The sequence below is a fragment of the Amblyomma mixtum genome, chromosome 10, assembly GCF_055824585.1.
Source record: "Amblyomma mixtum isolate Tamu chromosome 10, ASM5582458v1, whole genome shotgun sequence".
In the NCBI taxonomy this organism is placed as follows: domain Eukaryota; kingdom Metazoa; phylum Arthropoda; class Arachnida; order Ixodida; family Ixodidae; genus Amblyomma; species Amblyomma mixtum.
In genome coordinates this window covers 26,392,857-26,416,110 of record NC_143021.1, presented here as the reverse complement: position 1 = coordinate 26,416,110, position 23,254 = coordinate 26,392,857, and the positions used below count along the sequence as shown (strand labels likewise).

General features: G+C 46.7%; 1 protein-coding gene across 1 annotated transcript in view; it reads right to left on the bottom strand.

Moving 5' to 3' along the window:
- LOC149325430 (uncharacterized) overlaps nucleotides 1–23,254 on the bottom strand; it is a 78,675-nt gene that overhangs the window by 37,675 nt on the left and 17,746 nt on the right. Inside the window, exons 3-4 of the mRNA XM_089563191.1 lie at nucleotides 20,650–20,780; nucleotides 1,780–1,906 (exon numbers count right to left, since the gene is read on the bottom strand). Coding sequence (XP_089419317.1) covers nucleotides 1,780–1,906; nucleotides 20,650–20,780 — 258 coding nt within the window. The remainder of the gene's footprint in view (nucleotides 1–1,779; nucleotides 1,907–20,649; nucleotides 20,781–23,254) is intronic.

Genomic DNA, 23,254 nt, shown 5'->3' with positions numbered 1-23,254 from the left:
ATGGAGTGGCTCTCATTGTTCACTTACCCTGTCCTATCTACAGCGCGCGCCTGAAACCGCCAATGATTTAAAATTTTTACCGCCTTCGCTAACAGCTGTAAACACTAATTCGGTATACTTCTCTGTCTTTCACATTCGCCGCCTTGTTTGCACAAACAACAAGTGCTCCTTTCTGTACATTTTATAACATGACCAACTCACTGCCTTCCCTTAAGTTTATCTACAAGGCTATAGAAAAGCCTTGCCTTGACGTGGACGTTTTATGCAGTGAGGGAAACCTGTCGCCAAAACCTTCAAGAAATGCTGCCACCTCATCTTTACTGAGAAGGGTGTGCTATGTAATACCGAGAAGAAATTTAAAACTGAGCAGTCGCCAAAAATGTCGCAATATGTTACAATACGCGGTAAACTGTACAGCTTTCAGCGCACGAATAGGGCAGGTCAATCATGCTACTTCTTTTAGGGCTTTCAGTCGAAACATTGGCGTAGCCACCGATTAATCAGGGACGTCCTGCTGGTTTCTTGCCATAGCATATCGCCACGATGGTGTGTGGAAGTAGCACACAGGCGGACATGACGCTAACCAATGGGGAGGTCCGACTTTCACTGCTTGTGATCGCGCCGTGTAGTGCTCAGCCAAATGCCGCGCACAGGAACGGAGCGCTTGCGCTCTTCTCTCTATAGCCTCTCTTTGAGCATTCCTGCAGTAAAAATGAGACAAGCTGGCCCACTCAGGCGTTCACGCCTACAGCCCCCAGCCAAAGTGAGCTCAAAGGCTTTAAAAGAAAACGCATGCCTGTCCGTAGCGGGACACTTTGTGGCCTCCTGAGCCAGAAAATAACAAGAAATTAGGGCATTAAGCATACACATTACTTTAATAAAACGTCAAAATAGTGTACATGACAATGAGGGACCGCATTATCACAGCACCAACATCACTTCGAGTGGACAACTACAGCTCCGGCGGCAGCTAGGAGGACTGTGCATCAGGTGGTGACAAAGCTCAAAACCAAGACGAATAATGCTGGGAAGCCGCTAAATCTGAGAGTGATTAACGTAACTTCTACTGTTCGGTTCCAGTTTTGATGCTCTTGTCTATTTGTGTGCTGCCTAAACTTACCTTATCACCAACCAGCTCAGTTATGTGTCCATCGATAATAACACCTGTATTCGTACAACTGGAGGATAAACAGAGTTAAGACCAAAACGTAATGGTAGAGGAGGAATAGACAATAACAATAAAATTACTGTAGGCCGTATGCCTATGACAAGGTAGTGAAAGCACATAAAGCGTAGAACAGAGGACAGAGGATGCTTCGGGATACCGCAGTACAGCAGCCATCAACTGCCATTTAAGCGGGAGAATTACTGCACTTCTCAATTTGATGTAGGTATCCCTTGACCAAGCTTTCATTAGTCGGATAGGTGAAACGTTTAGGACATCTGCATCCGAGTATAGCAATGGTCATAGTTGCATAATGTCGTCGTAAGCAATGACCAGAGGTTCACACGTCATTTACGACCAATGTACTGAACGCTTGTTAGGGCCGCCATTTTCGCCAGTGCCGTACAGATATATCTGAAGAGTTTTCGGATGGTGCTCATTGCGTGCGTGAGACTGCCTTGTGGACTTTAATATCGACCTAGTCAGAAGTTTCCGATATCATGGCGTGGTTTGTGCTTGAACATCTTTTTCGTGAGCCTTAAAACAGGAGGTAAATGAAAATCTACTATATCTCTATCTCCAGAGTCGTTCTATAGCAGAATGCCGTCGCTCACCACGCTGGTTTGGTAGCTGTCAATGAAGCACGAATCATCCCAGGAGCTGATGGGTTCCACATGACAATCTCCGGCATATCTGCCCCGCTCGGCTATAGAAGTGGTCAAAATCATAAATGTCACCATCCTGTGAAGAACATTCAACATTGATGGCTATCGGGCAAATTACACACTTCCATTTTTCTGAGGAATTTCATAGTTACAAATACCAGACTGGTTTACTTTTGTCACACAGATTATACCCACGCATTAGGTCTCCCAAAGGAAAAAATCTATAGAAATGACACTGCTACCTAATAAAGAAAAGAGTACAAAATAGAGCAAGCTTTAAACTGCCATTTTTGGCATGATAGAAAGCATTTAACGCTCTTCAACATATCTTGCGAAAATAACTGTACATAAACGGCGCATGTGGAATAGCATTGATTTTAAGTAAAAATTTTCAGTGATTGGTATCACTGTGTTAAAGCTAACGGCATATCATCTAGTCAAAAATCTTATACGCCGTCTCACACGGCTATAATTTAGGGCCATACTTACTTCTAGTCTGCATTAATGATAATACTTTAGTACCTAGTTACGCATAAAGAGTTTTATATGCTGACAACAATATCACTTTTAATGGCTTAACGGATGAATACTGTCACGTTGTAGTGACGGCAGTCCAGCGGTCACGAAAACACCAACAAGACCTGGAAACGAAGCTCTTTATTTCGGCTGACTTGCGCCCGCAAAAAAACTGGATCACTTGGCGGCGGCGTAAGCAACAAACGTGCTCGTCAGCCGTCGAACTGCTAATGTCCGCCGCTCGCGGCATCGATCAATTTAAAGCCGGCAAGGAAACTTCCAGATAGCAGGACAAGATCATCTACAGTAATCTGGAAAAACCTAGATGCAGCCTTTCATGGCTGCGATCAATCGAGATTAGACTGGTCGCTTCTCACGTCACGAACAAAAATAACAGCCCTTTCCTGCAGCCTTGAGCGTGAACGAACACACAATACAATGATACGTGGCATTACCCCCTTCCAAAGAAGCATCGTCTCGATGCTTTAAAGTGAAAATAAACACGGAGAATGAAAACTTCGAGTCCTTTAGCGTTCATAATATGGCTTCAGGCGTACGACATGTACGACTTCCGGGCGTGGGCGGCGTCGCTGAGATGCTGTCGTGCCATCGGGGATGACTTCATAGTCGAGGTCACCGATGCGACGGAGAACCCTGTACGGGCCAAATAAGCGTCGCAGAACTTTTCGCTCAATCCACGGCGGCGAACTGGCGTCCATATCCAAACCCGATCACCTGGCTTGTATGCGAGTCTCGTCGGCGCAGATTGTAGCGTCGGGCGTCGCTGTGCTGCTGGTCTTGAATGCTAAGCCGCGCAAGTCTTCGGGCTTCCTCGGCGCGATGAAAGTAGGCGGCGACGTCGACTTTGTCTTCTTCGGAAACGTGCGGGAGCATTGCGTCGAGTGTGGTTGTGAGCTTCCTGCCGTATACCAGCTGGAATGGAGTAAACCTGGTTGTCTCCTGGGCGGCAGTAGTATAGGCGAAGATCACGTAGGGCAGAATAGAGCCCCACGTCTTTTGTTCGCCGTCGATGTACATGGAGAGCATGTCTGCGATGGTCTTGTTCAGACGCTCTGTGAGTCCGTTGGTTTGCGGATGATAGGCAGTTGTCCTCCGATGGCTTGTCTGGCAGTACTTTAAAATGGTTTGCGTCAGCTCCGCTGTAAATGCCGTCCCCCTGTCTGTGATGGGCACTTCGGGGGCGCCGTGTCGCAGGAGAATTTGTTCGACAAAAAATTTTGCCTCTGTTGCGGTACCATTAGGCAAATCTTTTGCTTCGGCGTATAGGGTCATGTAGTCGGTGGCCACGATGATCCACTTGTTGCCTGATGATGAAGTCGGAAAGGGGCCGAGGAAGTCCATCCCCATTTGCTGAAAGGGCTTAGTTGGAGGTGGTATGGGGTTCAGGAGTCCGGCTGGTCTAATCGGAGGCGTTTTGCGTCGCAGACACTCACGGCACGTTTTCACATAATGGGAAACGTCGGAGCTAGCCGCGGCCAATAGTACTTCTCCTGGATGCGGTGCAACGTGCGAGCAATCCCGAGATGTCCCGCAGTCGGCTCATCATGACATGCCTGCATAATGTCTTGCCTAAGATTCTTGGGCACGACAACATGTACTTTCCAGTTGGACGCGAAGTTCTTCAGGAGGACATTATTGTGAATGACGAAGGACAACAGTTGGCGCTTGAATACTCGAGGAGGCGATGCAGTCTTGCCTTTCAGGTAATCAACTATGCTTTGCAACTCAGGATCGGAGCGCTGCTGCTGCGCGAAACTGCTGGCGCTTACCGGTCCTAAGAAAGCATCGTCGTCTTCTTCTTCGTTTGCTGCGTCGACGGGGGCTCGCGACAAGCAGTCAGCGACGGAATGCTTTCGGCCAGATTTGTAGACTACAGAGTACAGTTATGTCGAATTCTTGAAGACGCAGGCTCCAACGAGCAAGGCGGCCGGAGGGATCTTTCAAATTGGGTAGCCAGCACAGAGCATGGTGATCGCTCACAACCTTGAATGGTCGTCCGTACAGGTAGGGGCGAAATTTCGACGTGGCCCAAATAATGGCGAGACGTTCTTTCTCGGTCGTCGAATAGTTAGCTTCGGCTTTCGACAGTGAACGGCTAGCGTACGAGATAACTTTTTCTTCTCCACCATTTTTGTGAACGAGCACCGCTCCTAAGCCCACACTGCTTGCATCGGTATGGATTTCGGTTTCGGCGTTTTCATCAAAGCGCCCGGGCACAGGAGGGGACTGTAAGCGGCGCTTTAGCTCTTTGAAAGCTTCCTCTTGCGGCATTTCCCATTTAAAAGGCACGTCCGCCTTGGTAAGTTGGATCAAAGGCTCAGCGATGCGCGAAAAGTTCTTGACGAATCGCCGGTAATAAGCGCACAATCCAAGAAATCTCCGTATAGCTTTCTTGTCATTAGGCTGTGGAAACTCTGCGATCGCAGCCGTCTTCTGAGGGTCTGGGCGAACTCCATCCTTGCTTACGACGTGACCAAGGAAAAGCAGCTCCTCGTAGGCGAAGTGGCACTTCTCTGGTTTCAGTGTTAGGCCTGAAGACTTGATTGTTTCCAGCACTGTCCGAAGCCTTGTGAGGTGGTCTTCAAAGCTTGTGGAGAAGACAACAACATCATCTAAGTAGACTAGAGAAATTTGCTACTTCAAGCATGGGAGCACCGTATCCATTACTCGCTGGAGCGTCGCTGGGGCAGAGCAGAGGCCGAATGGCATCACCTTGAACTCGAAGAGTCTGTCTGGTGTGATGAACGCAGTCTTTTCGCGATCTCTTTCGTCGACTTCAATTTGCCAGTATCCGCTCCTTAGGTCCATCGATGAGAAGTGCTTAGCTTTGCACAGCCGGTTCAATGTATCGTCCATGCGGGGGAGGAGGTACATATCCTTCTTCGTAATGCTGTTCAGGCGGCGGTAATTGACGCAAAAGGGAAGGGTGCCGTCTTTCTTTTTCCCTAGGACGACTGGTGCTGCCCAGGGGCTCCTCGACGGCTGGATGACGTCGTCGCGAAGCATTTCCTCAACTTGCGAGCGGATAGCTTGGCGTTGTAGCGGCGATACGCGGTAGGGGCTCTGTCACAGTGGTCGGGCGTGTTCGTCTGTGACAATGCGGTGCTTGGCAAGCCGGGTTCGTCGCACATTCGATGCTGATGAGAAGCAATCGCTGTACTTTTGAAGAAGACTGCGTATTTGGTCTTGTCTGCTCCGTGGTAATGCTGGGTTGATATCCAGCGTTGGTTGATGGCGTTGGTCAGATGGTTCTACAGGTTGGTCGGGCAGGGAAAATATGTATCTGATGTCTGCCTGCTCGTTGAGGAAAGCGATCGTTCTACCTTTGTTTAGATGCCGGTATTCTTCGGTGAAGTTGGTTAGCAACTCCTGGGCTTGGCCATTTCGGATTTGGGCGACTCCCCTTGCGACGGCCAGTCCTCGATCCAGGAGTAGCTGGGTGTTCCCCTCGATGACACCTTCGGCAGTTTAGATGTCTCCAGTACCTATGCAGGCGAGGACACTCGATCGGGGCAGCACGCTCAATGCTTCGTCGAGGACGTTTAAGGCAACGTGATGAGTTGCGCTCGTCGCAGCAGGTATGGCGTTCTCCGTGGAAAGCTTGATCGACTTAGATCGAAGATCGATGATCGTCCGATGTTCATTCAGGAAGTCCATTCACAAAATCACGTCTTGCGGGCATTGCTGTAGGACCAGGAAGGTTGTAGCATAGGTTCTCCCATTTACAGTAACTCTCGCGGTGCAGCGTCCTGTAGGCGTAATCAGGTTACCACCTGCGGTGCGGATCAGCGGACCATACAGAGTTGTTGTCACTTTCTTCAGTCGAACAGCGAATGGCCCGGTCATGACGGAGTAGTCACCTCCCGTGTCGATCAAGGAAGTAACCGCGTGACCGTCGACCGTAACTTCAAGGTCACTTTGTTCGCGTTTTTTATTGCACGTTGTCTATGGTGTCCGATCTCGGCTTCGTCGGGTATTGAGGTTGCTGTGGGCGTACTCCGACGTTACTTCTATGGGAAGCGGTAAAGGCGTCAAGTCTGGGCGCGTCGTCGTCGCCGTTGGTGTTGTCGTCGAAGTTGTCGTCGTTGGTGTCGTCGGAGTTGTTGTCGGAGTTGTCGTCGGTGGAGGATCTTTGTCCTTGCGCTTAGAAGCAACCTCACCTCCAGGGGCTGCTTTATTCAGTTTAACCTTTGGGGGATGGGGGAGCGTCCACGCACGGCGTAACCTCGGTTAGGAGATACAAAGCGTGGTGACGATGGCGACCGGGAACGTGATAGGCGGCTCGGCGATGGGCATTCTTCCCGACGCAAAAACTCTTCGATTTCGGATGGTCGCTGGCCGGGTCGGGGTCGTGGAGCGTCGTAAGAGAACCCTCGGATGCCCAGTCTTCTGTATGGGCAGTGCCGGAGGACGTGACCGGCTTCGCCGCAGTGGAAGCATAGTGGGCGGCGCTGGTCGAGAGTTATCCACTCGTCGCATTTCCTTGGCTGTGTGCGACGCTTGTAGGACGGGCGGGTTGGGGCGGGAGGGCGGTGGTCCAACGCAGCTGGCTGAGGGCTATTATTGCTTGGGTCCCGTCGTCGAGGTGCACGACGGCGCACAGCTGCGGCGTAAGTCATGGCTGGGGGCTGCAGAGGCTGAGTGGGTGTCGGCGTCACAGCCAAGGCCTGTTGAACCTCGTCCCGGACGACGTCAGTGAGCAATGAAAGCTGCGGCTGCGTTCCCGTTGGCAGGAATCATCGGAGCTCTTCTCACACAACCTGACGGATAACCTCCCGCAAGTTACCGTTGTTAACGGTGTCCAGGCATCTTTATGAGAAAACGCGCTGCTGGCGGTCATATGGCAGGCTCTGGCATCAAGTGTTTTTTTCCATGGTGGATGCCTCTTTGACGAATTCCGCAACGGTTTTCGGTGGGTTCCGTACGAGGCCCGCAAAGAGTTGCTCTTTAACTTCTCGGATAAGCAGCTTGACCTTTTTCTTCTTCCTTCATGCTCGAGTCGGCAATCCGGAAGAGACGCTTCATCTCCTCAGTGTACACTGCAACGGTCTCGTTTGGGCGTTGTATGCGAGACTGTAGCAGCTGCTGGGCTTCCTCCTTTCTCACGACGTTCGCGAAAGTCTTGAGAAGCTGCTCCTTGAAGGTTTCCCAATCCGTAAGGCTAGCTTCCTCATTCTCAAACCAGACTCTTGCTGGTCCCTCCAAGACGAAGAAAACGTACCTAATTTTCATGGCGTCGTCCCAGTTGTTAAAGAGAGCCACACGGTCGAACTGTTCCAGCCATTCTTCGGGGCCAGCACCAGGCGAAGCGTGAAAGGTTGGTGGCACCCGGGGCTGCTGAAGAACGATTGGAGCCGTCGTCTGGGGCAAGCTCATGGTGGACATTGCTACTGGCTTTCGCTTCCGGGTAGGGTCCGGCAGAATCACGAACTCAGGTGCGTCGCCTTGCAGACGTCGGCTTGGGCGGTGGACTGGACTCAGGTCCTGCGGTAAATAACTCAGAGGGCTGGCGTCACGACTTGTACGGGGGTGTCCGGAACATGGGACGCTACCCAGCACCTCCCCCAGATGTCACGTTGTAGTGACGGTAGTCCAGTGGTCACGAAAACACCAACAAGACTTGAAAACGAAGCTCTTTATTTGGGCTGACTTGCGCCCGCAAAAGAACGGAATAACTTGGCGGCGGCGTAGAAAAAGAAGTTTATTTTTTTCTAAGTCAACAAAAATACAAAGCAAAACTGCTGAACTCATTGCTCTGATCAGCCAAGCACATGGGCTGTGACGCAACACTTAGCACGTCAGTAAGGCAGAAAGACGTAAGCAACAAACGTGCTCGTCAGTCGTCAAACTACGAATGTCCGCCGCTCGCGGCATCGCCCAATTTAAAGCCGGCAAGGAAACTTCCAGATATCAGGACAAGATCATCTACAGTAATCTGGAAAAACCTAGATGCAGCCTTTCATGGCTGCGATCAATCGAGATTAGACTGGTCGCTTCGCGCGTCACGAACAAAAATGATAACAGCCCTTTCCTGCAGCCTTGAACGTGAACGAACAAACACTATGATCCGTAACTACAGCGCAAACGACAGGACAGCGATGAAGAAGGGACACCACACAGCGCTGACTCACAACTAAATATTTATTGGATGCCAGCAGGTATAAATACCTCCCTGGCGGCCAGAAAGAATGCAGTCCACATTAACATGCGTGACTGACATACTAGTATACCAGTCACGTGCTACGAAGCAAATCACATGCGCGAGAATACAATATAATCAGTGAGCAAGCACTTGTCAATATTCGCAATCAAGGTATCGTCTTTCTTTTTCTGACAACGCGACAGATGAAGCACTGATGCATTCTTCCGAGAGCCTAGCTATTAAGTGAGCTTCAATGATCTCCCTTGCTAACGAGACACGGTTCTTTTCTAACACTGCACTTTCCTGATAGTTTGGCGCAGACATAGGTATCATCGTCATCTTCATTGCCTTTGCAGTGCCTGCAATGTTTCGCATCGTGGCCAGAGATAGCGACACGGGAGACATTATACTCATGCTCTTTGAGCCTTTCATTTAAACATCGGCCGGTTTGGCCGATGTATCGCTTACCACAAGACAGTGGCAGCGAATATACCACCCCTCCCTGGCAAGGCACAAACTGTTTTTACATATACCACCCCTCCTGTGCCTTGCCAGGAAGGGGTGGTATATTCGCTGCCACTGTCTTGTGGTAAGCGATACATCGGCCAAACCGGCCGATGTTTAAACGAAAGACTCAAAGAGCATGAGTATAATGTCTCCCGTGTCGCTATCTCTGGCCACGATGCGAAACATTGCAGACACTGCAAAGGCAATGAAGATGACGATGATACCTATGTCTGCGCCAAACTATCAGGAAAGTGCAGTGTTAGAAAAGAACCGTGACTCGTTAGCAAGGGAGATCATTGAAGCTCACTTAATAGCTAGGCTCTCGGAAGAATGCATCAGTGATTCATGTGTCACGTTGTCAGAAAAAGAAAGACGATACCTTGATTGCGAATACTGACAAGTGCTTGCTCACTGATTATATTGTATTCTCGCGCATGTGATTTGCTTGGTGGCACGTGACTGGTATACTAGTATGTCAGTCACGCATGTAAATGTGGACTGCATTCTTTCTGGCCGCCAGGGAGGTATTTATAGCTGCTGGCATCCAATAAAACTTTAGTTGTGAGTCAGCGCTGTGTGGTGTCCCTTCTTCATCTCTGTCCTGTAGTTTGCGCTGTAGTTATGGATCATCGAAAACCCCAACTCGCCCAACAAATGCTTTTGTCGAACAAACACTACAATGATACTTGGCAATACTTAGAATCAATTGCTGACGCGCAACTGCTCAAACGGCTGTAGAGGCTATTCAGTAACTAACTGAGCTAAAATACAAGCTGTACAAAAATACAGTCTTCAACCCAATAGTCACAGGAGATTGCGCCACAACACAGGTTGCGACCAGATTTTGATAGAACAGGTAAAACGAGAAAATTATTTACACGTCACTCTGTGAAGAACTTTCATGCACCAAGCATGTTGGTAAAGTGAAAGCTGACTATACCATTTGTAATTTCCGGAATTCCATTGCTGACTGATTAAAACAGTTCCTTTAAAATTATCTTATTTACTACAGGCTACAATGTAAAATTATACTACCAAAGTATATGCACCAAACCATAACTTTGGGAAGACAATAATAAAAATTTATGCATAAATAAAAAAGCACTGTGCATATTTGACAACTACAAAGGTGATACACGTAACCTACGAGGCCTAAATGCACAAAATGAGATATGCTAAACGCGAACCAGGTTTTTCGCTACAAACTGCTGCAGTAGATCTAAGAAAGCAGACTGCGTGTACTTAAGCAAAAAGCCCCGCCGCGGTGGCTCAGTGGTTACGGCACTCGGCTGCTGACCTGAAAGACGGGGGTTCTATCCCGGCCGCGGCAACCGAATTTCGATGGAGGCAAAATTCTAGAGGCCCATGTACTGTACGATGTCAGTGCACGTTAAAGAACCCCAGGTGGTCGATATTTCCGGAGCCCTTCACTACGGCGTCCCTTATAGCCTGAGTTGCTTTGGGACGTTAAACCCCAATAAACCAAACTTATGCAAAAATACTTTAGCACATAGCTAAGCCGCAATCTGATGAGGCGGGTACCAAATTATTTCTGCCAAGTTTTAATTTATCTGCCTACTAAACCATGAAACAGATCTTGCGAATGAAGAAACTTTTGGTGAATGCTGTGTTACTTATATATTTAAGAATTGTAGTATCAACTGTTTTACACTAAAACTAATTGTTTACAAGGTTTATGCATGGCCGGCATAGCTTGCGCTTGCCACTGTACAACTGCGGCTTTGTCTAGCATGGGTGTTGCACTGCAGGTGTATTGGTTTAAATTTACGGTTAGGCATATTGATGGCGCACTTCTTGATGATTCTTCCCTGTGCTTTGTGCACACTGGCCTGCAAAGTGCTAACTGCTGTTTCATTTTGCTGAGCGATTACGACTTTGCATCGCCTGCGTACGTCAGCTCTGTACAGAAAGACACAATTTTCGCATTTAAGGTTTGTTGCCAATCTATTCTTCTTGATATTTGTACAGCTGCAACGGAAAAAGAATGGCACAAGTGAATCATGACTGGAGCGAAAAAATCGCGACACGCGGCGCTATTGTTGCCGAGTACACCGATAGCGAGGGTGTCAGGAACATTCCATTTCCTAAAGCGGGGGTGGCCGGCTGAAAGCAGCCCACCTAGACATTCGCCCATCAAAAATGCAACGTCGTAAACGAACACCTGTAGATGCATGTCTTATCAGCCAAACCATGTGCTAAGGCGACTAAGCACATGAGATCGTTTTATTTATTTTTTTTTTGCGCTGGCGTGGCGAGCAACGTTATCTTTATCACCGTTTTCCTTTAAAAATGTGCTGGGGAAGCACTTTAAAGAGTGGGGACGCACTGGCAAAAGTATTGTGTGGCAGCGCCTGCTTTCGGATGGGCTGCCACCCCCCTCTGGAAAGTGGAATGTGCCAGGCACTCTCGCTATCTCGCATACAGCTACGATAGCGCCGCGTCTCGCAACTTTTCTGCTCCGGTCATGTGTGACTTGTGCTAATCTTTTTCCGTTGCAGCTGTACTGCAGTCCGAGAACGTTAGGGCAACCTCAGGGTTTTTATTTCTTAGCCTTGGCGTTCTCTAATACACTATCAAAGCAACAAATAAACAAAGAACAACAAGCTATCAGGCAGCACAAACTGTCGGCCCAATACTGTGAGAGAGCTGACTATTCTTGCCCTATATATAGGACCAATACTGACTTCTTTGACGCCATATTGGCATAACCATTCAGTATCATATCCAACAATGGCCCTACTCATCCGCTATTTTCCCCATATTGGCTATGCTCTGTTACATCATCTCAAACATTGGCCCTAAATGCGCGCGGTTGTCTCTATATTGGCAATGCCGCTTCATTACACCTTTAATGATGGCCGTACTTGTCAACTGTAGCCCCAATAATAGCAATGCCACTTCACTAGACCTTCAACTATGGCCCTACTTGTCTGCTCTTATCCCCATATTGGCAGTGCCACCTCTTTGCACCTACAATGATGGCGCTACTTATGCGCTTAGTTAATATTCATTCCCCAAGGCAACAATTTTAGGAAAGCGGCGTCTTTTGTCATTATGGTATGTGGTGTAGAGGGCAAAGAAACTTTGTTGCTTTCAATTTTCATCCGACATGGGTGAGGAAAAAACACCGAAACGATCTTTTGCGTGTGCCTGGAAGATGCGCATCACTGTGTTTCGTTTTTTCTTCTTCTTCATGCAAGCTCAGTGCTTCCCTATAACTATAAATGATACGGTGTGATCGAAGTGGGTATATAGTTTTACCACAAACAAGCGCAGACAACCAATTTCCTTACTTGATGCTCATTTGATGCGTGCAAGGGCGAGTGACGCTGCCTACTGCACTGAGAGCAGTCTAGGAGTGGGAAAAGGATGTGTTACATAAACAAAAATAAAAATTATTGATCCCCGTTCTCAAGAAGCGAAGCTGTTTTTCAAGCTTTCCCGAAATAAGGAGATTAAGAACATTAGCACTGCTGTAGCTATAAGAGAATTAGGTGGGCGACGACGAAGACACGTTAACACGGACTCCTTGTACATGAATACCACATTCGATAGGTTGGGGCAACCAAAAAGAAATAAATATAATAAGCCCCTGTCTTCACCACGTACGTACAACACGCTTAACCCAATTGGAAAATAAAAGAATAGGCCAGTAGGCAAATTGTACTTTCGCCAACCGTGGGTGGAAAAATAAAATAAAACGGAAAAATGCTACTGTAGCGACCCACAACCGGGGGAGCGGGCCCGGGGAGACTTCCCTGATCTCCCCTGGGAAGTAGCGGAAGGGATGGGCAAATGGATGGGAAATTGGAAATTGGTTTGGGTTGTAGGAATTGGGTGGGATTGGGGACAGCAGGGATTTTGACCAGATTTGGTTTGATTTGATCCTGAGTTCCTTTTCAGGCCTCCTTGAAGGGCGAGCACTCAGTCCACCAATAGTGGGCCCTCGGCGTCGAGCGTACTCCCACACCACACAGAACGTTTTGTGGGCAATCTCCGACCGTCTGAGAGAGGGAAAACCTACAGGGGCTCGACTAGGATCCCCTCCCCCAAGCCAGGTTCCGCCACACCGACCGTCCCACAGTACTAAGATGACGGATTTTTCACACCACTCGTTCGGTGCTTCGGCTCTTACTCCACTGGTACTCGCACACGCAACAGTTATCCTTTCACGGTTTTCGCGGCGTTCGTGCCCACAGACGATCGCCCCTGGCATAGTATGTGAAACTCCAATCCATTCTCCCACGCTTCCATGGTTGAAGTCTCAATTGATGTCCGCAGTTATCATCACATGCTACCCCAAGGTAGCATGTTGTCTCTCTGCGATTTCGCCGGGTCTACTAACCGTTACTCAGACAACCGCCGGGCTTTCCCGCTTTTCGGAGCTTACTGGCCTCCCGAGCGTGTTACTTACTCCATCACTTTCATGTTTTCGGGCCAAAGGCGGCTTCCCTTGTACTTTTTGTTTTGTGCTTTTTTGCATTGTGTTTATTGTGCCCCTCTTGCCAGGACCCTTCACTGAGCCTGCAGTATGTCCTAAATAAATAAATAATAAATAAACAAAGCTTGGTTCGCCCAGCCGCATGCCCCCGCGAGGCACCGAGCTCTTCGTGATCGGAAACCAATGCGTCCGCGGCTGGGTGGTACGCCCTCGTACCGAGAGGGAACCGTGCGACTTTCGATTTTGCGAATTTTGGAACGACCGCGTCTACCTGGGCGACTCGTCGCTCGGCAAAACGACTAAGTCAGAACCGCGTCTACCGAGGCGCGAACACCAACGGCAAAACGACTAAGTCCCGACCGCGTCTACCGGGGCGGCCACGCCAAAAGCAAACAAGTCGTTCTGGTCACCAGTTCTGCTTTTGAGCCGGATTCCACGTGGCCAGTCCGTCTCCCTTTTCGGACCTGCCCTCCCACTTAGGCAGCGGGCATCGTGTGCGCGACAAGCCAACAATGTCGTGGAAAGTCGGCTGAACCTTTCTTGGGGATTCGCAAGAACCTTTCTTGAGGATTCGCAAGAATGGGTTCCGGCGGCTCCACTCACCGCTGTGCGTTGCACCAAAACAAAACCTAGCAGCCGAAACCGCACCGGTCCGTATTTGGGGGGGGGGGGAGGTAGGGGCACGGGCAGGTTGCACAGTCTGAATACCACAGTCTGAATACCACCGGCATGAATACCACAGTAGCACATCGTATTTCCTAGTGTATCACGCGGAGGGGACACGCCATGCTTGCGTGCACCACATCAAGTCAAGCGAGAATAGTGGCCTCTTGTCCAGGGCACGCTGCGGGAACGCAGCCGCTCACTTCTTGAGCATGTTCTGCATGCTTTGTTATCCGTCTGAGGGGGTACTGTGTAGGCGCCTAGGGAGAAGGAGGCATGCCGGGAAAGCCAGGGCGCCTGGATGCGCAGGGGAAAGGGGGGGGGGCGCACACATCTAGGCGCCCTACCAAAACCTGTTTCGGCTCACAACAGCATACTTTCACCTTGAAATGTGTTCGGAAACTAATATGGTTCTTGCGGCTTTGACTCTCGCCGACCTTTTTTTTCTCCCGCAGGAAAAGCGACAAAGCACTGGGACGACTTCTGAATGCCAACTCTCACAGCGAAATGTCTAGCGCAGAGGAGTGTACAGAAAGGTGACAACTTCATTTTTCAGCTTCGACGAAATAGATTTGCCAAACGTTGACATACGTCTTCAATCAGCGTGGTGGAATGTTGTGTGGTCCGATTCATATTGCGTTCACTACGACATCGGTCGTCTATTGCTTGTGCAAGATTAGTATTAGAAGCGCTTATTCTTCCACAGCAGCGGGCCTCTCAGGACACATGTAATATTTCCGTGCCGTGTCCCTTTGTCTTGGTCACTTGCAGGCATGCAAGAAAATGCGGAATTCCTGGTCCCAGCGAATTTTACCCCACGTCTGTGAATTAATCACCCATAGACTATCAGAACAGTGCTTTCGTGTGGTTTTCAATAAGAGTTCCGTCTCCCATGTTACATGCATGCGAAGCGACATCAATAATCTGCTTGCTTAAAAAAAAAAGTGTACTCAATCTCCTGTTTTCATCACCGCATTTTGCAAAACTGTGCAAGCCATCTTTGGAAGGCATATTTTATTCCATGCAGAAAAAAAAAATTGCTCAAAGCTGTTCAATGGGGAGATGCTCCCAGCTGTGCCATACTTTGCTGGAAAAAAAAGGCAAACAACCAGCTCGCAATATAGACACGTAATTTTGATAGTAAATATAAAAATATATTCTTTTGTATTAAACACTATATTAACCTTGTTTGTAACTTCTAATATGGTTGTATTTCAGGGTGCGACACGGCAAATTAGGGTTATAAATTAGCCGTACAGTGGAAGAGGAATTTAGTAAATTCGATTCCACATTTTGCAATGTGGGGATTTATATTAAGCCTCATTTAGAAATTATTCTTTAAAAATCTGTTGCTAGCACCATCTCGCACACTGTGCGCCATAAAATTGAATGTGTTATTTTAGTTCTTGTCTTTTTTGTGCGATGGTTGCGCTTGCACTGATGATCGCATCATGCATCTCTTTGCAGCTTCGATGTACAGTGAGGTCATCGCGCAAGAGCTCGGCGAAAAATTTCGTTCCGGAGAGTGCAAAAGTTATCTTACAAGAGGAATGCAACGATTAGTGCCGGTAAGACTCATCGGTTCAGCGGCTCCGGCCAGAGTGCATCTCACGATGTAGTGGCACCGTAGATGGAATAAAGTTTATTCCTTGAATCCTTTCTTCCTTTCTTTCTTCCTTTCTTTTTTTTATTTCTTTCATCCTTTCTTTCCTTCTTTGCTTCTTTCCTTCTTTCTGTCTTTCTATCTTCCTTTCTTCCTTTCTTCCTTCAATTCTTTTATGCATGTCCGCTGGCTGCTTATTTATAAAATGTTACATATACAAGCTCTAGCTGATAGAAAACAAGCACAATAAGTCTGCATTATTCTTCGTACAAAAGTCAGCGCAAAACACGACACTCACAAGAAAGGTGGACAGGACAACGCGCTACTGACAACTGATCCTTTATTGGAAAGAAACACGTAATATATAGGCACACCGTCACACCATCTATCAGCTGCAGCAAACGTCAGAATGATGTAAAGGGTCAAAAAAGTGATAAACGACACAAAGACTGAAAACACGACATAGCTAAAAACGATAAAAAGCGGCGAAAGAACATTAAAAGCATGACACGTGATGTATAAGGCCAAAGAAACATGACTGAATGGAATCCAACAGGGTGATAACAAAACGATATTGTATAAAAAACGTAACAAATGCAGTAAAAGAAAACACGTGAAACAAGAAAAACCTGATAAAAAAGCCTGTGCGCTGAACACTTGATATTACATTGGGGGGAAAAAACACCTGTACACATGCTCTTACTAAGCGCACAGGCTTCAGCGCACAGGTGTTCAGCGCACAGGCTTTTTATCAGGTATTTCTTGTTTCACGTGTTTTCTTTTACTGCATTTGTTACGTTTTTTATACAATATCGTTTTGTTATCACCCTGTTGGATTCCATTCAGTCATGTTTCTTTGGCCTTATACACCACGTGTCATGCTTTTAATGTTCTTTCGCCGCTTTTTATCGTTTTTAGCTATGTCGTGTTTTCAGTCTTTGTGTCTTTTATCGCTTTTATGACCCTTTACATCATTCTGACGTTTGCTGCAGCTGATAGGTGGTGTGACGGTGTGCCTATATATTACGTGTTTCTTTCCAATAAAGGATCAGTTGTCAGTAGCGCGTTGTCCTGTCCACCTTTCTTGTGAGTGTCGTGTTTTGCGCTAACTTTTGTACGAAGAATAATGCACCAACTAGCCCAGCAACAAGTGTTACTTAAGTCTGCATTGTTGTTGGCCAATCTACATGTATCAAAAGGTTGCTTGCAGTCGTGGATGAAAGCTTGGCTCTTGTGGAGAAAAACAAATTACAGAATACATAGCAAGGGGTCGGGACCCGCCATCACATGCACTTTCCAATTCGCCTTGCAATTGATAGCCCACCTCTAAATGATATTCGCAGTACATCACTGAATTAGTTTCTAATGGTCAGGTCCTCTCCGACGGTGAAGAGAAGGCAACGTGTCTTAATGACTACTTTCAATCTGTATATTCACCGACACACGACTTAAACAGTGTACCGCCTGTGAGCAATGTCCCTCCAATGCAGTCAGTAGAAATTAGTGTAGGTGGTATTATGAGGCTGTTAGCAAATGTTGACGAAGGTAAAGCTATTGGTCCTGATGATATTTCGCCACGTATTCTTAAAAGGTGGTCGGTATCGATTTCACGTTATCCCTATTTGATTTACAACAAATCTTTGGCAACAGGCAATTTACCGGATGACTGTAAAATCTCTCACGTGGTTCCTGTTAACAAGGGTGGTCCAAAAAAAGAACTTGGTAATTATAGACCCATATCACTAACAGCAATAGCATGTAAGATTCTTGAACATATCCTATATACAGAGGTAATAATACACATAGCTCAAAACAAATTGTTAATTGAAGAACAGCATGGGTTTCGCAAGGGGTTGTCTTGCACGACCCAGTTGGTTGAGTTTTATCATGACTTAGCATCAGGCGTTGACAGGACAAATTGGGTTTGCTTTTTTAGATTTTCACAAGGCTTTTGATAGTGTCACACTCACTCTTTGTTAACAAGCTTCATTTATTAAATATTCACTCTTCTGTACTTAAATGGATTCAACATTATTTGTTTCAGCGGCGACAATGTGTTGTTTTTAATGGGAAGCGTTCAGGCTACGTAAATGTTACATCGGGCGTTCCGCAATGCTCGGTTTTGGGACCACTCTTGTTCTTGGTTTATGTAAACGACATTTCTGATGGAATTTCATCTTCTGTGCGGTTATTTTCCGATGACTGCGTGGCGTACAGAAAAATTGTTACTGACAACGATATTTAATGCTTATAAACAGACCTAACAAGAATTGAATCATGGTGTTCCAATTGGAAAATGAATTTAAATGCCAAAAGTGCATTCATCTTTGCTTTACTAGAAAGAAAAAACGAACTGATTCTCGATACATGATTAACAACGAACTAATACGTAAAGAGGCAGCAAATAAGTATTTAGGCATAACGCTGGCATCTGATTGTTCCTGGAATGCGCACATTGATGACTTGGTGCGCAGGGCAAGTAGAGCACTGAATTTTATTCAACGCAATGTGCGATGTCTGCATGTCAATTTAAAAAACACTGCTTATCTGAGTTGCGTCAGACCTATTTTGGAGTATGGCTGTGCGGTTTGGGACCCTTCGAACAAGACGCTCACTGAACTCACTGAGCACTGGGAACTACTTGCCTCTCGCCGAAGAAAACTAAGACCCAAACTCTTATACACAATACTTCATAATAAAGCCGGCATTAATAGAGAAACCTATCTGAAAGAGCTTCACTATGTTTCCAGGCGCACAGACCATAGTCTCGAAATTCGTGAGTATCACTCAAAGACTGGCACTTACGCAAACTCTTTTTTGTTAAAACAATAATCGAATGGAATCGACTCAGTGAAATGCAGGTGTGCTGTACTCACGAGGATGTATTTTTTTCAATGCGGTAACCCCCCTGCTGTAACGCCTATGGGCGCTGTGGGGTAACCTCTGAATAAAGAATAAAGAAATTAGGGATGAATCTTGAACCAGGGAGGAAAAACTGGACATGGGCCTAGTGCTGGCACGAAGGCAGCGGCATTATTCACAGACTGGTAGAGCATGGGCATATTCCTGCCACAAACTTCGGGCCAGTATTTATAGACGAGCTGAATATGGACATAGGGTCAGTGAGAATGATGGGCCATTATTATGAGGCTGGCTGATCATGGGCATAGTCCGCGCTAGAACGTCGGGCCGCTGTTAACAGACTGGCTGCACATAGGCCCTGCTCGGGCGTAGACGATGTGCCAACGCCGATAGTTAGACTGGCTGAGCATAGGCCCTGTCTTGGCATGAATGAGGGGCCATTGCTGGAAAAGTCTCGGATTCCCCAAATGCCGATGTACGACGCATATTCGTGCCAGTTTTCGCCACTGCCCCGCAGCGGTAGCTCAGTGGTCACGGCACTTGGCTGCTGACCCGAAAGACGCGGGTTCGATCCCGGCGGCGGCGGCTGAATTTCGATGAAAGCGAAATTCTAGAGGCCCGTGTACTGTGCGATGTCAGTGCACGTTAAAGAACCCCAGGTTCTCGAAACTTCCGGAGCCCTTCACTACGGCGACCCTCATAGCCTGAGTCGCTTTGGGACGTTACACCCCAATAAACCAAACCAACCAATTTCCGCCACTATTTTGCCACTGTCGGCGCAACCTTTTTGTGATGCTTGGGTAGCGCTTTTAAGCTGCCGGGACCTTCAGAACGTAAATGACCAACAGGAGTGATCATATAGCAATTACACGAAATCTAACTATTGGCATCAAGGTGGGATCAGGTCCGAGGTGTTATTCCCGGTTTTACAAATGAGATTACGAGGGACACTTCGTGTTTTAAACGGAGCCAGCTTACTCATGCCAGGGCAAATACACATGGCGCACAAATATGTGACGGAGCGAAACGAATTCGTTTTGAACGGAGGCGACAAACAAAAAAAGTTTAACGGCTCCACGGGCGTCTGCAGCCGCAAGGACAAATGTTTCCCAAAAAGTTTTAATGCGGTCAAAAGTAATCGAAGCACTATGTTGTCTCCACTGCTATAAACGTAATTATAAGCGGTCTATGGGCAATTATCATTTGGGGCTGTTCGAATTCACATTTAATTCCCCACTGGACATACAGGCTGTCGAAGAACTCTGTTTGGCATTTTCTGACCATTTCATGCGGTGTCTGAGGCTCAGGCTGAGTGAAGGACGGGCGGAGGTTCCCCTTTACCCGTCTTTCATTTTGCTGTGTGTTCAGATTTCTTCGTCTTAATTCTCTGCCTGTAAAAATGAAACTATAAGAAATGAACAAGTATTGTATAATTACATATTTCAGAACAACGGCACAGAACACTCCCGAACGGGTCTTACTTTACCCTACCAAGGCTTTCTTGAGAGAGCCTATCTTTATCCACTCTTAACAGTTCTTTCGCAGCGACTGTGGGGAAAGAAATTTTTCGAGAGAATTATTTCAAAAAAAGAAAAATTCTATTTTGAGATATCTTCATTTGAGTGCCTGGGTAAATAAAAAGGAATGGACCTAATTTTAATATTCTTGCTCTTTCTTGGCGAAACAAAGTTAATACAATTTTTATGCTTCCTACTTCCTCCCATGGGCTTGGTTTTTCTCCTTGTGCTCTTTTAGCGTCACCGCCTTTGCATTTATGCATTTCATTTAAACATTACTTGGTGTCCACATTTCCGCTACCTCTGCGGGATTGGAGTAGTGTGTCTGGAGGAATTTTCATTCTGCCATTCGAGCTATACTTAGGAACGGTGTTTGCAACTGCGCGGTTGTTCACTGAGCATTGTGTCAAACTTCACGTTGCAGGAATTGCAGAGTAAGGCTTCAATCGCCATATTTTAAAATATGAGACAATATCAGACAGCGACCAAAAATATCCAGTAGTATTCCGAAATATCTTTTCCTTACTTGCTGAGCTCTTGGTAGATGTCGTACGAGTCTTGTCCAAAGTATTTCCAGTTACTTGGGCGGCTTTGAAAGAATGTTATTATCTCATTTTTCGGATAATTCGCATCGTTCTCGAGAACTTGGGGAAGAGTCTGCACAAATGTGGGAAAGAAATAAAAGGAAATTCATTCTTGTTAAGGCAATAGGGAATAATGTGGTATGCGAATTTAAAGTATACAGTGGAGTTTATTTCGGAAATAAAAAGCATACTAGCGGTGCTGCTACCGGTATCAGCGCACTTCATGAAATGACTGAATGCGGGTAAGCGAGCGCGAAAGTTTATTTATTTATTTTCAGAGAACCAGTAGCTACAGTGCAAGAGCAAGAGTCACATAACTTACAGGGTACTGCCACAATCGACGAGTTCGGGAAGCAACCAGTCGTTACGCTCAAACAGCTTGCCACCATTTATCATGAGCTGGTGGCGATTTGTGACCATACCGCGTTTCCTAACAATAGATGACAGTGAAATTCTCGGCATGACAACCAACGGCGACACCAGGCAGACTCACCCCGTTCATGAACCGTGTTATTCTATTAAAGTACAAAACAGCGTTTGTAGTACTGCAGCTTCCCTTAACGAAAACTAATACGTTTGGAATATACGGTGGGCTATTTAAATTTTATTTTAAACATATTTTGTACCCACGAACTCACTAAACATATGGAGGAAATACGTTCCTGAAATTTCATGCTCGGTATTCGAAATATCTTCTTAAAATATGCCAGAAATACCTCACTTAAAGCTTACTTCGAGCAATTTTTAAATACGTGAAAAAATATGTATGTAGTTTTGGCATCTTGTCAATGTATTAAAAGTGTACTTTCATAAATTATTTCATTCAAAGTATACTTCAATTCTAACAAACGGGCAGTCCTTTCCATCGTATTTTCAGTACACTTCAAGCTGCCGTTGAACCGTCCAGTGCTCGAAATCGCGTTTCGGGAAATGGCAGTTGCTTGTTGTCAATGTATTTGAAGTGTACTTCCGTAAATACGCAACTAATTCGTCCAAAGAATACATAAATTCTAGCAAATTGGCAGTCCGCATTAGCATATTTGCAGCGCACTTCAAGCTGCCGTTGAACAATCTAATGCTCGAAATCGAATTTCGCGAAATCACATTTTGGTGTTGGCAATGTTTTTGAATACTTTTGTAAATACGCAATTAATCAGTCCAAAGTATGCTTAAATTCTAACAAATGGGCAGTCCACGTAAAGATATTTGCATTACACTTCAGGCTACCGTGGAACAATCTAGGGCTCGAAAGGACGTTTCAGGGAACAGTGAAAATTCTCCCTTCCCTGTCGTCCTTTTGTTTATGGTATCTTCTAGCAGGGATATAGTCACCACTTATTTACTCTAAGTGCGGTGAAACTGTTAGCATTTTACCGGCAAAGGCGCTTTGGGTACTTCCGGGTCCAAATATGCCAGCGAAAAGGACCCCGACTGTCAAGGCCGACCGGCTCCCTTAGACGCATATCCGTTGGTTTACAGTTAGACTCCTCACCTATGCCTGACGCAAGTTTCAACTAGCAATTCGGTTTAGATCGCTCCCTGATTTGAATGCGACCAGTAGAGCACTACTGCAATATTTTAGGGGCGCACAGTCTTTGCGAAAAAAGCGCCTGACCGGGCAAGAAAGTGCGTCGCTCTCGGAGGGTATTTACATGGCAAGCCAAGTACGGCACCTGTCGGAGTACTTGTTTGCTGCGGCACTTTCGTCATGATTTGCTGTGTTTGTGTCTTTGTCGTTCCTATTCCGTCATGTGACCTTATAATGCTTATAATGTTGAGACAGAAAGGGTATTAGCGCTGCAACATTATTATTCCTAGTATACTTAGAAAGCATTCGTATTACCGTTTAAGCATAGGGACCAAAAATGCGAAATAAATATGAAATTAATACAATGTGTTTGAAATGCATTTTTAGCACATCCTGTTTTTTGCTAAGGGTTTGTATGGAGGACAAAGGGGCTAACCTGCTCAAATCACACTTGAGGCAGAAAAGAACATTAGGGCATGTTGCGGGAGTGCGTTCATCATCATCAGCCTCATTACGCCCACGGTAGGGCGAAGGCCTCTCCCATGTCTCTCCAATTAACCCTGTCCTTCGCCAGTTGCGGCCACTGTATTCCCGTAAATTTCTTAATTTCATCCGCCCACCGAACTTTTTTCCGCCCGCTGCTACGCTTGCCTTCTCTTGGAATCCACTCCGTTACCGTTAAGGACCAGCGGCTATCTTTCCTTCGCATTACATGCCCTGCCGAAGCCCACTTCCTCCTCTTGATTTCAACTAGGATATCATTAACGCGCGTTTGTTCTCTCACCCACTCCGCCCGCTTCCGATATCTAAACGTCACCCCTATCATTTTTTCTTTCCATAGCTCGCTGCGTTGTCCTTAACTTAAGCTGAACCTTTTTTGTTAGCCTCCATGTTAGTGACCCATAGGTGACTACCGGTAAGATACAGCTAAGACAGTAAGAGAGTGGGTTACTGCCATTCATATAGTTTCTGAGCGCAATGCACTGTGTTCTCCTTCTCTGGGTATTGGATCGTCAAAG